General features: G+C 40.0%; 2 protein-coding genes across 7 annotated transcripts in view; one reads left to right on the forward strand and one right to left on the reverse strand.

Moving 5' to 3' along the window:
- The window catches only part of ELOVL2 (ELOVL fatty acid elongase 2), a 65,626-nt gene extending 53,254 nt beyond the window's left edge, over nucleotides 1-12,372 (forward strand). For 5 of the 6 annotated variants that reach the window (XM_055264145.2, XM_055264147.2, XM_063632405.1 and 2 more), the window contains 4 exons: nucleotides 1,514-1,685; nucleotides 5,946-6,070; nucleotides 6,555-6,689; nucleotides 9,234-12,372. In XM_055264145.2, coding sequence (XP_055120120.1) covers nucleotides 1,514-1,685; nucleotides 5,946-6,070; nucleotides 6,555-6,689; nucleotides 9,234-9,359 — 558 coding nt within the window. In that variant the 3' untranslated portion in view covers nucleotides 9,360-12,372. Of the gene's footprint in view, nucleotides 1-1,513; nucleotides 1,686-5,945; nucleotides 6,227-6,554; nucleotides 6,690-9,233 lie in introns of those variants that run through there. The other variant, XM_063632407.1, reaches the window with a different exon arrangement.
- Nucleotides 1,659-17,908, reverse strand: part of SYCP2L (synaptonemal complex protein 2 like) — a 232,546-nt gene continuing 216,296 nt past the window's right edge. Inside the window, exons 34-35 of the mRNA XM_063632394.1 lie at nucleotides 14,931-15,116; nucleotides 1,659-2,084 (exon numbers count right to left, since the gene is read on the reverse strand). The gene's annotated coding sequence lies outside the window, so the exon portion shown is untranslated. The remainder of the gene's footprint in view (nucleotides 2,085-14,930; nucleotides 15,117-17,908) is intronic.

Consider the following 17,908-nt stretch of genomic DNA (forward strand, 5'->3'; position numbering starts at 1 on the left):
CACCCCCCTTTTTTTTTTTGAGGCAGAGTCTCACTCTGTCCCCCAGGCTGGAGTGCAGTGGCATGATCTCGGCTCACTGGAAGCTCTGCCTCCTGCGTTCACGCCATTCTCCTTCCTCAGCCTTCTGAGTAGCTGGGACTACAGGTGCCCGCCACCACGCCCAGCTAATTTTTTTGTATTTTTAGTGGAGACGAGGTTTCACCTTGTTAGCCAGGATGGTCTCTATCTCCTGACCTTGTGATCCGCCCTCCTCGGCCTCCCAAAGTGGGACATTTTAAAAACGTCTTCAAAACTGCAATACAAATAAAGTAAGATATATTGATTTCTCTGCACCCATTTTATTTCTAATGCATTACCACAAACCAGTGCATTTTGGGATACCATACAGTTCTCTAAAGGTTTTTTATTTATTTGTAGTTTAATATTTCTAAAGGTTAATTATGCCATCAGACATTAAGATGGTTGCCGCCGCACCTTATGATGGTCTTCTTGGGAAGTAGACAGTAGAGCATGATATTTTAATTTCAAGATTCCTATTATGTAATGTCTTTAAAAATACCTTATGTTTAATGTTAGTGGTAAAAACACAGTGCCTTTAACTAAAGAAATGTCTCCCTATAGATGAGACTGACTTGAGGGCCTTAGGAGGGAAAGGATGTGTTATCATGACCTCCCATCGTTAGCAAGGATGAATAACATCTTGATTTTTAATCTAGTCATCTGAGGAAAAAACACAAAAGATGTAGCCATAGACTACCCTTGGACAGTCTAAGAGACAAAAAACATATATACTTTAGAAGAGCAGAGGAAAGTTATAATTTAATATAACAAACAATAATGACCTCCTTTTGAGTGCTAGGCACTCAGCAAATGTGAGTGACAGTTTCTGCCTTTGAGTGATTTGCAATCTATTGATAGATTCGTAACACTAGCTACACTCTATTATGGCTATTGATTATGGAGCCACAGTTAAAGTAATTTGAATACAAGTGAAGCAGCAGTTCAGCCTGAGAAAGGAAAGGGCTGGGTGAAGTTCCAGAGGAAAGGTGGCATTTAAGAGGAATATTAAAGAATATGCCAGACCTGAAGTAGGAAAGGAGTGCTGGGAGCAGAGAGAAGAATTTTCACTGCTGGAGGAGTAGTAAGCAGGCCACTGTCCAGCACACAGGACACCGTAGTGGGGAGCTTGCAGGAGGCTGGTGGGAACAGCAGCCACCCAAGCCCATGGGAGATCCTGGGTTCAAGCCAGGAGTCATGGACTTGGTTCTGCAGGTGCAGAGGAGTGATGTGATCACACATGTGTTCTGGAAAAGTAACTCATCTCTCACTAGAGTTGGGTGGATTGCTTGAAATAAGGAGAAACTGGAGACAAGGACACCAGGTGAGCTGCCTTTTCAGCAGTGAGAAAGAAACAGCAGGAAAGCACAGGCAGCACGCAGAAGGCCGAGCAGTGGGGCAGCACCAGGAACACTGCCATTTCTCACCCTTTTCTCCCCTTTACAAATTTCTGTAGGTAGCCAAGGTGCTTTGGTGGTACTACTTCTCCAAATCAGTAGAGTTCCTGGACACGATTTTCTTCGTTTTGCGGAAAAAAACGAGTCAGATTACTTTTCTTCATGTATATCATCATGCTTCTATGTTTAACATCTGGTGGTGTGTCTTGAACTGGATACCTTGTGGACAAAGTAAGTTATTTTGTTAATTTTTCCGTTTTGAGGAATGGCTCTTAGAGACCACTGGTGCTGTCTTGTATTGAGCATCGCATGCAGATCAGGAGAGCACGAAGGGAGGCCTAGAGCGCCAGCCTCGCCGCAGCAGGATGCCCGTGTCTGCCAGGGGCCACATATTCTAGTGTCTGGTCTTTGATACAAGCAAAATCTGGGCCGAACCTTAAATTTAAAACTGTTTTCTTTTCCACACATCGTATGTCCCATGGTCAGAGGCACATACCCCAGCAGGAGCTGCTTCACTCCAATCCCGGGTGCTGTTTGACTCCTGTGGAAATACATCACCTTCCACAGTCACCACTTCCCCGTGAAACAGATTGAGGCATTTCAGCTTTTAGGGTTTCTTGTTTTCACATTCTGAAAAATTAAGGTTACATCTCTGAATGACCTACCAGATTTTCCATTTTTTAAAAACTGAGAATTACAGTAAGAAATAAATTTTATATCACAACCCAGTGCACTCATTCATATTTGTTCCTTTTCTTTTTTTTTTTTTTTTTTTTTGAGAGGGAATTTCACTCTTGTTGCCCAGGCTGGAGTGCAGTGGCACGATCTCAGTTCACTGCAACCTCTGCCTCCTGGGTTCAAGCGATTTTCCTGCCTCAGCCTCCTGAGTAGCTGGGATTACAGGCGCCCACCACCACGCCCAGCCAATTTTTTGTATTTTTAGTAGAGACAGGGTTTCACTATGTTGGTCAGGCTGGTCTCGAACTTCTGACCTCAGGCAATCCACCCGCCTCAGCCTCCCAAAGTGGTGGGATTACAGGTGTGGGCCACCACACCCGGCCCTTCTTCTTTATTTTTTTGAGAGAGACAGGGTCTCATTCTTCTGCCCAGGCCGGAATGCAGTGGTGTAGTCGTAGCTCACTGCAGCCTCAACCTCCTGGGCTCAAGCCACCTTCCTAGTTAGCTGACTACATGCATATACCACCATGCCCAGCTAATTTTTTTTTTTTTTTTTTGGTAGGGCTGGGCATAGTGGCTCATGCCTGTAACCCTAGCACTTTAGGAGGCCAAGGCAGGTGAATCACTTGAGTTCAGGAGTTAAAGACCAGCCTGGGCAACATGGCAAAATCCCATCTCTACCAAAAAAAAAAATTAGCTGGGCGTGGTGACGTGCACTTGCAGTACCACCAGCTCCTCAGGAGGCTGAGGTGGGAGGATGGCTTGCGCCCTGGAGGCAGAGGTTGCAGTGAGCTGAGTTCGCGCCACTGCACTCCAGCCTGGGAGACACAGCCAGATTCTGTCTCAAAAAGAAAAAAAAACAAGTGTGTAGACATAAGATGAATTTAATTATATTCAACCAAAGCAATATACTCTTACGTGATTTCTAGGCCCCATGACCCAATGTCTAGAGACATTAATTCCAACCAGTTGTTTGCTTTTAAATGAGTGATTTCATTTTGGGAAACAGGTTTCAAATGAAAATATATACATGGGTAAAATTAGTCTGTGCTAGTGTTGTAGTGTTGTCTTATTAATGTTTATGGTCCCACTTGTATATGAAAATGTGGTTATGTTAATTGGATAATGTATATATAAGAAGTTAAAGTATGTAAAGTATAAGTTCAGCCACATTTTAGAACACTGTTTAACATTTTTGCAAAACCTTGTAGGAAAAGAGAGCTGTCTACATGAAGATGACTTGCTTTATAGTTCAGATTTTATTTTAAAAGCTGTGTCTGTTAAACAAGAAAAAACACAAAAGAACCCCTGATTCCTGGTTCATAATTCTGTATTCTTACTCACTTTTTCAAGTTACCTATTTTGTTGCATAAACTAATTGTTAACTATTCATAGAACAGCAAACAAATGCCTGTTTAATGAAGAATTTTGACCAAGGCTATAAATGCCATTTACATTATTTTTAGTATTGTTGGTTATTTTTAAATTTTATTTATAATAAAGCACACTTTTATTTTTTAAAAAAAAAGTGTAGACACAGGGTCTCTCTGTGTTGCCCAGACTGGTCTTGAACTCCTGGGCTCAAGCAATCCTCCCCCCTCAGCCTCCTAAAGTGCTAGGATTACAGGTGTGAGCTACTATGCCTGGCCCTCATTCATATTTCTATGTTTTATATGATATTTTATGAAACAGTATTTACCCTGGCTCTGTATGATGTACTGTATATATTTTTTAATTGTTTTACAAAGAGTTGATGACAATTCTCACTGTATTGACTTCACCATTCACTAATGGGTCAGTTATGACCTACAGTTTGAGATGCACTGAGCTATAGGAAACAGTACTCTCTATTTGATACTATCTTGTTCTCAAGAATTTAGAAATACTCTATGAAAAATCAGAACATGTAAAACTTCAGTCAAAATGACTTTGTTCCAGGATTTAGGATCTTGTAGAGATGATATTAGGGAAAAAAGTGCCCAGGAATATTTGGAGTATCAGTGACTGTGAAGGTACAAATGAAAACTAGAGTGTGAGGGAGGAAATTGCTGGGAGTGCAGGGGGAAGAAAGAAAGAATTGATCTCTGTCCTTCTAGATGGATAAACATCCATTTCTTGAGTTTACTTATTAAGGAAGGACAACTATAATCAATATTAGAGGAGAATTACCAAGGTTAAGTATTTTTGTGATTGTCAAGTTTCATTACAAATCACTAAGCATCTAAAACCCAAATCATCACTTTGTATAGACATAGTCCTGTGAATACTGTGACAATTTCTGCCTAAGAATATTAGAAAAATGATACTTTGTGTGACCTACCAGAGCAGACTTTCAATTTTTTGAAATGCCTTAATCTGTATCACAGTGAAGTGGTGACTGTGGAAGGTGCTGTATTTCCACAGGAGTCAAATATTATAAGCAACAACTACTCATGGTTCATTAATAGATGGAAATGAAAAGTCATGTAGGTAAAGAAATACCACTAATACTATGCTGCTTGGTAGTCTGAAACTGTTTGTGTTTTCATATAAATTCAAGTGCCGTAACAGTTTATTTCAGCCAGTATTGGTTGATAATTTACTCTATGCATGCTATTGTACCTTTTGTTTCTTATTAATTTGCATTTAGCTATCCAGATCACTAATCTAGGATTAAAGAACCAGGTTAGAGAATTTAAATTGATTTATTAGCCAGCATATGTACGTTCAGGTACGGGGAATGTGCTGTGCTTTTTAATTCATGTTATCTCAGTTAATTTCATCCCAACCTTAAGAGCTAGTTATTATTATTATACCTATTTTCCAGGTAAGAAAATAAAAATTTACAGTCAAATCAATGTCTCTAAGCGGACACAGCCAATAAATGGCCCTCTAATGCCACAATCTCTCCCACCACAGGATAGCTCACAGAACAGCCATCTGGATCCCAGGCTGACAGCTGAAGAGCATTCACTTTGTGCCAAGCATTGTTCTAAGCACTTTCTTGTACAGATGAAATCCTCACAACACCGAGTTTCCTTATTTCCAACAAGTGATGCACCTGTGGCATCTCACCTCTTGCAGCTAAATCCTTTCAAAGCTTAGGTGACCCAACGTGGAACATGACCCTTTCTCCATGGTTTCCTGAAGCCTTATTCACCCATGGTGGAGGCAGTTACAGAGATGTTTCATGAGATTGATAGCAGGGGCCTGGATTTTAGATATCCCTCATCCTAAAAGTCTCTGCGATGGCCAATCACTGGGAATGTCTCGCTGGCCAGTTTCTCCTCCACTCCAGCCTTCTCTGTCTGCCTTACTCTTTCTCCAGCACCTCCTGGTCCCTAAGTGTCTTTCAGGCAGAATTTATTTACTTAATTATGAAAGCAATATATTTTGTCTCTCTAGCACCCTGTTCAGCCATGTACAAAAGGCTCTTTCTACATCAATATGTCTTATCAAAGGTTTAGCTAAAGCAAAGACAATTCTATTTCAGAGGGATTCTGCCAACAGCTTTAAGCTAGTATTTCTTTTCCTCTCTCAGTAGCTGATAGTAGTGACAGTTAAAGAGACCGTAAAACCTCGTAGATAAGGCGTTCCCTGTGTGGGGGGCATTCTGAAAAACCATCCCAGGCTAGTCCTTCTATCATGGAGTTTTTGCTGAACCCTAGAACTGGCACAGTAATTGGGGAATTTGTTAGTGTGGATTTTGTTATATGATCATGTCATATGTGCTACTCATTTTCAATTACCATGCAGAGAGAGAATCTCACTTGACAAAGCAGAATGAACAGTCTTTCCTGCAAGAATAGTGATTTTTATACTGTACTTTTATAGGTTTCTTTGGACCAACACTGAACAGTTTTATCCACATTCTTATGTACTCCTACTATGGACTTTCTGTGTTTCCATCTATGCACAAGTATCTTTGGTGGAAGAAATATCTCACACAGGCCCAGCTGGTATGTTGTCCCTTCGTTTAGCTTTTCTCCATGTGGCTCATGGATGGGGAAAGGAAATAGAAATCTGTCTTAAAAGTCAGAGGGCTTTTTATGTGTGATGAGGCTGCCTATTCTTTTTCCAAAATTGGCCTTTTAAGAATTAAACTTTTTGTGTTAAAATGCCCTCTGTGCATGCAATTAGCTTATAATGGAAAGTTCCTTGCTTTGAAATGTAGATGAATACTTTTCAAATTAATGTGTAAGTTAAATTCTTTTTGTCTAAATAATTTTAACTGCAACTTTTCCATGAGGAAATAATGGGCAATTTTACATGCTAATTTCAAATAAGATTTCTGGATGAGGGGGCTGCTTCAGCAGCTTTGTTTTGTTCCTACATAATTCTGAGAGTCCTAGGAGTTGATTTCTGAATTGATCAAGCTTGGCCGCAGTGTCTGTGTGGCACAGCCTGGCTCGCTCACAGAGATGCCCTCTCTGCCGTCCCCAGGTGCAGTTCGTGCTCACCATCACGCACACCATGAGCGCCGTCGTGAAACCGTGTGGCTTCCCCTTCGGTTGTCTCATCTTCCAGTCATCTTATATGCTGACGTTAGTCATCCTCTTCTTAAATTTTTACGTTCAGGTACGTGGAATGTAAATATTCAGCAGTAAAATGTAATAGATTGGCACTTTTTTTTTTGGAGACAGAGTTTCACTCTTATTGCCCAGGCTGGAGTGCAGTGGCGTGATCTCGGCTCACTGCAACCTCCGCCTTCCGGGTTCAAGCGATTCTCCTGCCTCAGCCTCCCGAGTAGTTGGGATTAGAGGCCCGGCTAATTTTTGTATTTTTAGTAGAGATAGGGTTTCGCCATGTTGGCCAGGCTGGTCTTGAACTCCTGACCTCAGGTGATCCGCCTGCCTTGGCCTCCCAAAGTGCTGGGATTACAGGCGTGAGCCACCACGCCCGGCCTAGATCATGCACTTTTACATCATATATTTGTCTAATTTTACTGATTAAATATTATAGTGGCACATGCTTGTTGATAAATTCAGCTAGCAGATACACGAAGTGAAATTTGCATTCCTAACTCCTCTCTCCACACCCTCCTCCTCAAAGGGTAACCACAGTTAATAGTCTAGTGGGCATTTTTAAAAACATTTTTCAATGCATGCATATAAGGTTTTATCAAAAATATCATTGGATTATATATACAGTTCTCAGTTTGCAGTATGTATTTGTACCATGCTACCAAAGTCTGACATCTGAAAGTTAAAAACATGTGTAGTAAGACAGATCCAGGAAATGTGAATGGAGCAAAGCAAGGGCTTCTTCAATGTTTTTAATTTATTGAATTTCATATTTAAAAATTGGTTCCTTATCAGGTACTCTGATGTTGCAGAATTACTGTTTATTTGGAAAAAAATTCCTTTAAGGCAAACCAGGGTGGAAAGGTCACCCTGACTTTTTCTTTATCAAGTGTCATTTTCTTTTTAAATAACAATTTAAATGGAAGACAGCTTCAAAATGCAATTTCAAAGCCACTCTGTTGTACAAGAACGGATGAAAGCTGTAACAGAGAAGAGGCCTCAGGTGGATGTAGATTTCAAATTGCTCTCTTTTGTAGGCTGGGGAAATGGAACGCTTCGTTTAAAAAAAAAAAAAAGTACATTTATATTCAAAACTGTACTTTTGAAATTGTATTCAACTGTATTTTTTTTTTCAGACTAATAAGTGCTTTATTTTTTAGTTTGCACTTGCTGAAAGTTAACCCATAGTGGTTTTTATTTTTTTGAAACGGAGTTTTGCTCTTGTTGCCCAGGCTGGAGTGCAATGGTGCAATCTCGGCTCAACACAACCTCTGCCTCCCGGGTTCAAGTGATTCTCCTGCCTCAGCCTCCCAAGTAGCTGGGATTATAGGCGTGTGCCACCACGCCTGGCTAATTTTGTATTTTTAGTAGAGACGGGGTTTATCCATGTTGGTCAGGCTGGTCTTGAACTCCTGACCTCAGGTGATCCGCCCACCTTGGCCTCCCAGAGTGCTGGGATTACAGGTGTGAGCCACCATGCACGTCCCCATAGTGGTTTTATACAGTGTGGAACAGTGGGAACTGAATTTTGACAGCGTTTCAGGTCTTGTATTTCTGAAATTGGACTAGGCTTTGTCTTTTATAAGAGATAAAGTTTTCCTTTGAAGATTTCTAAAGAAATAATCAATGATGAGACCAAACAAAGCTATGCGCGGGTGCGCAAACCCCTGCCCCCACCTTCCCAAAAAACGCTCTGTGTTAAAGGGAAGCTAAGGGAGTGATTTTGGTACATCGTGTTGAAGACTAAAGAGAAGCGTCTAGCCCAGCAAGAGTAGGTAATGGCATTCAAAGCCTTAGCCCTACATGCTGGTTCAAACTGAATCTTAGTTCTGAATCCAAGCATATAATTTAAGTTTGGACCCTTGTTAATACTATTGCTTTAAAAAAAAAAAAAAAAAAAAGTAAAAATGAGCTGCGAGATCAGGTATTTTGTCAGAATAGGAAGGATATGCCAAAAACTAGATCAAGCCAGAATCCCAGGTATTGGTACTTTTAAAATGACAGCACTTTTTCCACTTGAATTATTTTTTTAAGTTTTATCTTTCCAAGTGAGCAACTAATGCAGAATACTTTGAATGCTAACCCCAGAATATACAAATCCTGACCTCTAATATTCATTGAAATACAAGCATTTGTTTTGGTCTTTATTTTTAATCTTTAACCAGAAGTTTAAAAACGATATTACAAACATGAAATCTTGTTAGAAAATCCAGCGCCCAACTGGGCGCAGTGGCTCACGCCTGTAATCTTAGTACTGTGGGAGGCCAAGGCGGGTGGATCATCTGAGGTCAGGAGTTTAAGACAAGCCTGGGCAACATGGTGAAACCCCATCTCTACTAAAAATACAAAAATTAGCTGGGCATGGTGGTGTGCGCCTGTAGTCCCAGCTACTTGGGAGGCTGAGGTTGCAGTGAACAGGGATCACGCCATTGCACTCCAGCCTGGGAGAGAGATCGAAACTCTGTCTCAAAAAAAAACAAAAACAGAAATTCCAGCGCCCAACAAAATCACATACTGTTTTAACTCTATGCAATGTTAAAGACAAGGTCTTATTAAATAATCTTTTTATTTTTCTCTTCAAAATATACACATCCAACAGACATACCGAAAAAAGCCAATGAAGAAAGATATGCAAGAGCCACCTGCAGGGAAAGAAGTGAAGAATGGTTTTTCCAAAGCCTACTTCACTGCAGCAAATGGAGTGATGAACAAGAAAGCACAATAAAAATGAGTAACAGAAAAAGCACATACACTAGCCTAACAGATTCGCTTGTTTTAAAGCAAAGACTGAATTGAAAGTTACATGTTTTAGGATAAACTAATTTCTTTTGAGTTCATAAATCATTTGTACCCAGAATGTATTAATATATTGCTATTAGGTTAATCTGTTAACTGAATGCTTTGATCAGCATTGAGGTGATGCTGACCTCTGAGGACCTCAGAACTGGTGCAGCTTCTCTCTCCCTCCCTCCCACAGACTGAATCTTTTGCCAGAAGCTGTCCTTATAATGCCTTATATGCATACACAGCCAGGAAACGTGGAGCACTGTTTCTCACAGAAAGTCTCCAAATAAAAAGAGTTTTCAGATTAAAATGTTTACAACAAAATGTTAATTATATTCTAAATACAGGGTATGTTCTAATCTATATTAAGCAATAATTGCCAGTGCATAATCATTCCATTTGTTCCTTTAGCAATCAACCCCAGAAAATATTAAAACGGGATCATACACAGAAGATAGAAAAATCTAGCAAAACTTCTCTTTCTGTAAGCCAGAGTCTTGTCTATCAAATTCCCACAACCACTCCTGATTCTAAATTTAGTGATATGGTAATGAAATTGGTATTTCTTTTATTTTAAATATTAGTTATTCTAAAGAGAAAAAAATGCTTCTGCAAGATTTTTATAATTCAAGGGCTTTGGATAGGATTGTTCCTCTGTTTCCCTAATCATTCATCTGTTCATGTCTCCCTCTTGTGCCAGTCAGCCTAGGTTATAAAGATGCCATGCTCCATACCACGAGCAGTGTACAAATCTGGCTGCCCACTTCCTTTCTGAGCAAGCACTGGAGTTCCACTCCGACCTCTTTCTTTGAACATTCATGCTGCTGGAATATGTATAAATCAGAACTAGTAGAGTGATGGGAGCAAAATAGGCACTGAATTCGTCAACTCTTTTTTGTCAGCCTACTTGTGAATATTACCTCAGATACCTGTTGTCACTCTTTGCAGGTTATTTATTTAAAAGTTTTTGAAACTGGGGGGAAAATGAGGGAGTAGCTTGGAAAGAGTCCAGCACTGAGCTGTGGGCTGGTAATGAGCCACGATAAAAAATGCCAGTTTGGCAAACTCAGCACTCCCATTCCCTGCTCAGGTATATGCGATCTCTACAGAAAAGCAAGCACAAAAGCAGACAAAAGTATTAATGAGTATTTCCTTTCTCCGTAAGTGCAGGACTGTTACTTACTACTAAACTCTACCAAGAATGGAAACAATATTTTCTGAAGATTTTTTTGAAGATTAATTTATACCCTATAAAACTTGTCAACTTCGATGAAGTCACTTTATCTTCTCTTCTTATTTTTTTAAATAAGTAAGTCTTTAGGTCCTGACACTGACATCAAATACATGCGCACCAGAAAGGCATTTCCACCACCGTCCCTACTCATTACCGTCCAGAGTGCCTTTCTCTCTTGGCGTTTTTTTCCCCCCGAGCTCTAGTTTTAAACTTTTTCCTGTTAAAAACAACATTGTACTTTTATTTCATGTACGCTACCCCTCTGAGGATTTGGGCGTATGTTTTGGAAGGTGCCTAGTGCTTAGGATAGTCTCTAGGGCAATGCACTGCACCTGCTTCCTTCCCTTCGGTGCGGCGGACCCACTTCTGTTGAACAGATGTCTCCTGTGTGATGCCCCTGACTCCTCCATTTATCTTTCCAAATCATTTTCTGAAGCTGACTTGCTCTAGGGTGCTTCATCACCGCTTCCATCTTGCATCACCTTATAACTGTACTGTCCTGTTCTCTCCAAGCAATTCATTTTAAAACAAGGGCTAGCTTCAAGCATGACTGTTACGGCTCCTCTGTGACAAAACACAAGTTGGACCAAGGAGAAAGCCCTTTGGAGAAACTGGACCCTAGTTCAGTTTAGATCTCAAATATAGGCTAAAATCTCTTACCAAAGTGCGTTCCAGGTGAAAATGAGACTTAGAAGACAGACCGGTCTACTATGCTCACTGGTCATCACATTCAGCTTATTCTTACTTGCCATTGAGGCCCTAAGGCCTCAGTGCACAGCATACCTGCCACTCTGGATGTTTTCCTGTGCTTCATATCTGCATGGCAAGGAGGGAGCTGTCCTTCAGCAGACAAAGTCAAGCAGCTTTAACTACAAGGCAGCTTGAAACCTCTCTGATGAAAGTGAAAAATGTGGGTAGTTTATACTTTCAAACTAATGCCAGAGACTAGAGAGAGGTTTCATTCATGATGTGTATTTCCAATTTGGTCTTTAATTCAAGAGATGCTTCATAAAACACTTATAGCCTTAAACCATCCAAGGGCTAATTAAAAAAATAGAGAGTTATGAAATCTTAGCCACAAAAAATAAATCAGGTAAACATTTTAACCTGTTAAGTGTTGTAACTTCAAAAAACGAAAATGCTTATTTTAATGTGATTTTTCTAAAACTATTGAAAAGTTAATATTTCTATAACCTATTAAAGAAAAAAATGGAGAATGTTTTCTCTCAAATTTCCTCTGACCCATGGAAATGAAAATACTTAAATACTGTAAAGCATATCTATTAATAATTCCCCCAATTTTTTAAACAAAATGGAATATTAACTGAATGGAATTAAACATAGCAATTGTCAAGCCATCAAAATTATATATTGAACCACTTAGGCATGTTACGGGGTAAAGTCCCCACCCCTGCATTTGAGAAATATTTTATTATTTTTATTTTAAGGCAAAACAGTATTTACTGTGATGGGCAGAACAGCCTTTTGTATCTAAGAGTCCATTTTAGTTCTTTCCAATATTTCCATATCGTTCTGTGAATGTTTCTGGGGGCTTATTTGGAAAATACGGATATCACTTTGTTTTCCTTTGAAAGTAATTATATCTTAAGAACATAGTATCATGAATGGAGTAGACAGGGAGGCTGGATAAGCCATTTTTCTTTGTAGATAAAAAGCATTATCTGTGATTGTTGTATAATAAATTGATTTTTACATTAAATGCATGTTGCGAGTTTTATTTGGTTCAAAGCAGTTAAAATGTATGCCTGCATGGAATTCCAAATGACCTATCACTTGGGAGTTATTTTTACAATAAGGCATTATTTTAGCCATGAATTTTAGACATTTAATTCTTCTCTTGTTTCAGTGAGCAATGGATTATATCATTACCTTTACATTGTATTCATATACCAAGTTAAGCTATTTCAAAAATGGCCATTCACTAGAAAAATTTAAGATTAGCAGAGGATATAAAGATAACAATAAATAAATTGCTATATCAAACCACCTGGGGAGGAGCACTAGATTTGTTTGAGGAGAAGTTTTTAGGCAGAAACGACATCGTGCAATGCCCTGAAACCCAGGATGTCCTTCACAGAGCACCTGCACGGGGAGAGAGGTGATCAGCTCGGCTCGGGAGGAGATGTAGGTGAGTGAGGCCTGGCTGTGAGGATGCCTGGGAGAGTTGAGGCAAGGGGCAGGACCACAAGTTGGTGTTTTGTCAGTGCAGAGAGTAGAGTTTTGAATGTGATATTAAGTATAATGAGACACAGGTCCTAAAGAAAACTACAAAAGATGTGCTCAAAGTCTGATTAAAAAATTGCTTAAATTCCTGGATAGTGACAGGTGGGACAGGATAGATTTTAAGGAAGGGCAGGAGGAGAAGAGGGAATAGGAGAAAACTTTATTTTAGCTATCTGAATGGGGGCTAGAGTTTGGGGTGGGAGGTTAACATTTTAAAGAGGAGCCTTCCCTTTGTTATTTTAAATGGTGGGTGGAACTTAATAAAACTTTGTGTTTAAAAATAAAAGATAAATCCTGTGTCTCTATGGCAAGCCTAATAACTTGTCACAAACTTAGCTGCTTATTCAACAAGCGTTCACGTCAATAAGCTTCTTAATTCCTTTACGCAAAGAAAAAATTCAGCATGTGTTTTTGTTACAGCAGGCTTTCTTCCAAGACAAATTACATTTCCATATTTAAGGAAGAGTTTCTGTCCAGAGTATGCAAGGAAATAATCACTCCTAGGAGACTACAGTCACCTCAGGATTCCCTGACCTTCAGTAAAACATGACTTTTAGTCATAGGGGGAAAAAAACAAAGCTATTGATTTGTAGGTCATTTTTCCATCTTAAATTGCACTGCAGAACACTGGAATAACACTGAGAGGACAAGGAAATCTGTAATCCGTACCCTCATTGAGCAATTGGTAAATGCGGTCATTGTGGATCTTACGAGCAACGCACCGGGAGCCTGTTCTGAAAGGGTCTGTGTGACCACATGTGGTAGGCTGAGGAAGGCGAAGCTTGTCACACAGCCCTTGATGTTGCATGTGCCATAGTCTATAGCTACCTGGATGCCTTGAGATGGGCATTTTCTCTTGTGTTTGCCACAATCACCATCACTCATCCTTCTTTTTTTTTTTTTTTTTGAGACAGTCTCACTGTTGCCCAGGCTGGAATGCAATGGTGTGATCTCAGCTCACTGCAACTTCTGCCTCAGTCTCCCGAGTAGCTGGGATTACAGGCATGTGCCACCACTCCCGGCTAATTTTTGTTTCGTTTTTTTTTTTTCCAGTAAAGACAGGGTTTTGCCATGTTGGCCAGGCTGGTCTTGAACTCCTGACCTCAGGTGATCTGCCCACCTCAGCCTCCCAAAGTGCTAGGATTACAGGTGTGAGCCATGGCACCTGGCCCATTCATCCTTTTTATTCAGCCTATTAACCTGGCTGGCCCCTGAAGACATTTGAATTTGTGATGCCTATACATTGAACAACAAAAGGAGAAAGTCTATACAGTTTCGCTTGGGCCCACATGATATACTTAAAGGGAGGTGAACACAGACTTACCGGCAGTGGCCCTAGAAACAAATGATAGATGTTGCAGATTCTAGAAGACTGAAGCACTGTACGTAAGACAGTTCATGTAGAACCAGCTTCTATTCTTTTCAAGCTTGTTTAGACCTATGGAGTTTGATAAACTCTAGAAATAGTTATATTCAGTTGAAAATTTCATCAAATCTTGCCCAGCGCTACATATCGTGTTAGGGATATAGAATGATCTAGATGAAATATCTCCTCAGAGTTCATAGTCTAATAAAGTAGATAAACATTTAGTTATAAAATAAGTATTGAGGCCGGGCAAGGTGGCACACACCTGTAATCCCAGCACTATAGGAGACCAAGATGGGCAGATCACCTGAGGTCAGGGGTTCGAGACCAGCCTGGCCAAGATGGTGAGACTCTGTCTCTACTAAAAATACAAAAATTAGCCAGGCGTGGTGGCGTGCACCTGTAATCCCAGCTACTTGGGAGGCTGAGGCAGGAGAATCACTTGAACCTGGGAGAGGGAGGTTGCAGTGAACCAAGATCAGGCCATTGTACTCCAGACTAGACAACAGGAGCGAAACTCCATCTCAAAAAAAAATTAGATGGCAAAATTGGAATTATAAACATTGTTTTAGACAAATTAAACTATAAATTAATAACCTACATAATGTAACTAAGTTTTATTATATAATGAATAAAGTATTCAGTCTGCAGTCTTTCACTTTACTTACCCAGTCATGAACAAAGTTACTTTGTAGATGGCCTTAAATTATGTAGGCTTCATTTTTCCAAAATAAATTCAAATGCTTAACTGTATATGCAACTTCATCCACTCAAACTTCACTACAGGATTTAGTAGTTAATAACGACATGATGAATATTTCTCCCCTGCTAAAGGTGACACTTTTGTTGAAGTGCTGGAGAAATGAGAATATTTGCAGATCAAATGAGACATCCTAATAAGTTTATTTTCAAAACATATCACAGGCTGGGCACGGTGGCTCATGCCAGTAATCCCAGCACTTCAGCAGTCCAAGCTGGGTGGATCACAAGGCCCGGAGTTCAAGATCAGCCTGGCCAAGATGGTGAAACCCCATCTCTACCAAAAATACAAAAATTAGCTGGGCGTGGTGGCACACGCCTGTAATCCAGCTACTTGGGAGGCTGAGGCAGAGAATCGCTTGAACCTGGGAGGCAGAGGTTGCAGTGAGCTGAGATCACGCCACTGCACTCCAGCCTGGGTGACACAGTGAGACTCTGTCTCAAAAAAATTAATCAATTAAAAAATGTAAAGCCACCATTTTTACCTGAGCTATCTTCATCATCTTCAACTCAAATTTCTCCTTCCAAGAGATACATTAAATTGTATTTATTCAGATGCTGCTAAAGTGTTTTATTCACACAAAACTTGAAGACATTTCTCAAACAAAAAAAGTCCATTTTACTTTTATAAAAAAAAAAAAAGCAACACCACTCCAAGTTGTAACATCCTGAACTTTCTATTAATACTATCTGACCAAATTTTAACACAAAAGGTTAATTTTTATGAACAAATGGATAATAACCCAACTGCAAACTACCAACATATATTCTATCTGAACTCAGCAGTTCACAGGGATGATGTTTGGAGGGGAGAAAATTGAATGCATACAGAGCATGGAAGTCTGGCTAACGAGGCCTGAGCAAACAATAACCTTGCTCTTTATCTTCGTCTTCAGGCAGCCCAGGCTGGCAGAAAAGGAAAAGGAGAGCAGTAATTAGTCAAGGCTGAACTGTCCTCCTCTTAGTCCCTAAGAACCCCGTGAGCCAATACGAGCATCACTCCTTTTTATCCGCTACATCTCACTAACTCAGGTATTCAGTGAAGCATCTTACATGGTTGTCAAAAGCTCATGTCAGTGTCCTTGGCGGAAACTGCCTGGTTATCCTCAGAAATCTCTTCAACATATGCCACTCTGAAGATGTACCTAACATCTCTCGATAGTTTAACCTAACAGGTGATTTTGTTGGATGTTGGAGATAAGACAGCTCTTTCTCTGTTATAGCATCAGATGAAGTGGGTGGCCTGGCTTTAGGGGCCACACTAGGAAAACTACATGTCATTAATAACCAGATTGGCAGTCAACCCTATTATTATTATTATTATTATTATTATTATTATTATTATTATTATTTTGAGATGGAGTCTCACTCTGTCGCAAGGCTGGAGTGCAGTGGCATAATCTTGGCTTACTGCAACCTCTGCCTCCTGGTTCAAGCGATTCTCCTACCTCAGTCTCCTGAGTAGCTGGAATTACAGGTGTGCACCATCATGCCCAGCTAATTTTTGTATTTTTAGTAGAGACGGGGTTTCGCCACATTGGCCAGGCTGGTCTCAAACTCCTCACCTCACGTGATCCGCCCACCTTGGCTTCCCAAAGTGCTGGGATTACAGGTGTGAGCCACCATGCCCCACCTATCAGCCCAATTGGATGCTCATAAATAAGAGGTTGGTAGGAGCTGATATCAACTGAGGGAACAGATTCTCCCATCCCACCCAAACTCCAGGGCACATGCCTATTGAGAAGAAGGGCAGAATCACCTGTGCGATATAAGTTATTTCTCCATTTTTTTCTGTGTGCAGCATGTGTAATTTAATTCAGGCATGACAGACATTCTATCTAACACCTATTCTCCCCCGTTTCCTTATTAACAGAAGCTCCCACTTTTGGGGAGTGCTGTGACACACTCAGTCAAATTTTCTCCTCTCCAGATTCCGTTGCAACTAGGGTGAGCCATGTGACCTAGTTCTGGCCACTATGATGCAGACAAAATCTATCAGCTTGGGCTTCCAGGAAAACTGTTTCCCTGATTTTAAAAAGTGGGGAGGAAGCTGGGCATGGTGGCAGATGCCTATAATCTCAGCATTTTGGGAGGCTGAGACAGGAGGATAAGTTGAGCCCAGGAGTTCAAGACCAGCCTGGCTGGGCAACATAGCAAGGCCTCATCTCAAAATAGACTAAATAAATAAAAAACGAAAGAGGGGAGGGTGTTAGCACACATCTTTTGCCTTTTAGTTTTACTCAACTCCTTCTTCCTGCCTGGGGTGTAGAAAAGATACCTAGAGGTACAACAGCCATGATGTGATTATAAAATTCCCAAGTCACAAAAAGAATGGTAAAGCAAAAAGCTCAAAGAACCCAGGACCCTAATGACTACTTAAAGCTGCTGTACCACCAGCCCTGGACTTCGTTGCTGCTCTTCACAGGGAAAAAAGTAAAAGCCCTATTTGGCTTAGGCACCAAAGTCCAATTTCTGCTACTTGTGATCAAATGTAACATGCACATTTAGTTCACATTTAATCCAATTCTCTATTGGAGCTGGGAATTATTCCAATATTCTTAGCCCAGATTAGTCCTTTTTTAATATCCTCTTTTAGTCCTATTTTGATTTGGAGATTTGTTGTTATTGCTATTTCCTCAAAAGAAAACAGTATTTTTTTCCACAATAATTTAAGTAATTCAAGATATAATTTAAGTAATTCAAGATATGTGTACAAAGATATTCACTAAAAATTTTTGAATAATAATTAAAAATAACCTGGATGTCCATTATAGGGAAAAAAATATATAAGTTATAGCATGTTTATAAACTATTTTGCAGTTATTAAAAAATAAGATCCTATATTGCTGCCTAAGAGGCTAGTCCTATTTTTATTGCTGAGTGAACT

The sequence above is a fragment of the Symphalangus syndactylus genome, chromosome 23 (assembly GCF_028878055.3).
Source record: "Symphalangus syndactylus isolate Jambi chromosome 23, NHGRI_mSymSyn1-v2.1_pri, whole genome shotgun sequence".
Lineage (NCBI taxonomy): Eukaryota > Metazoa > Chordata > Mammalia > Primates > Hylobatidae > Symphalangus > Symphalangus syndactylus.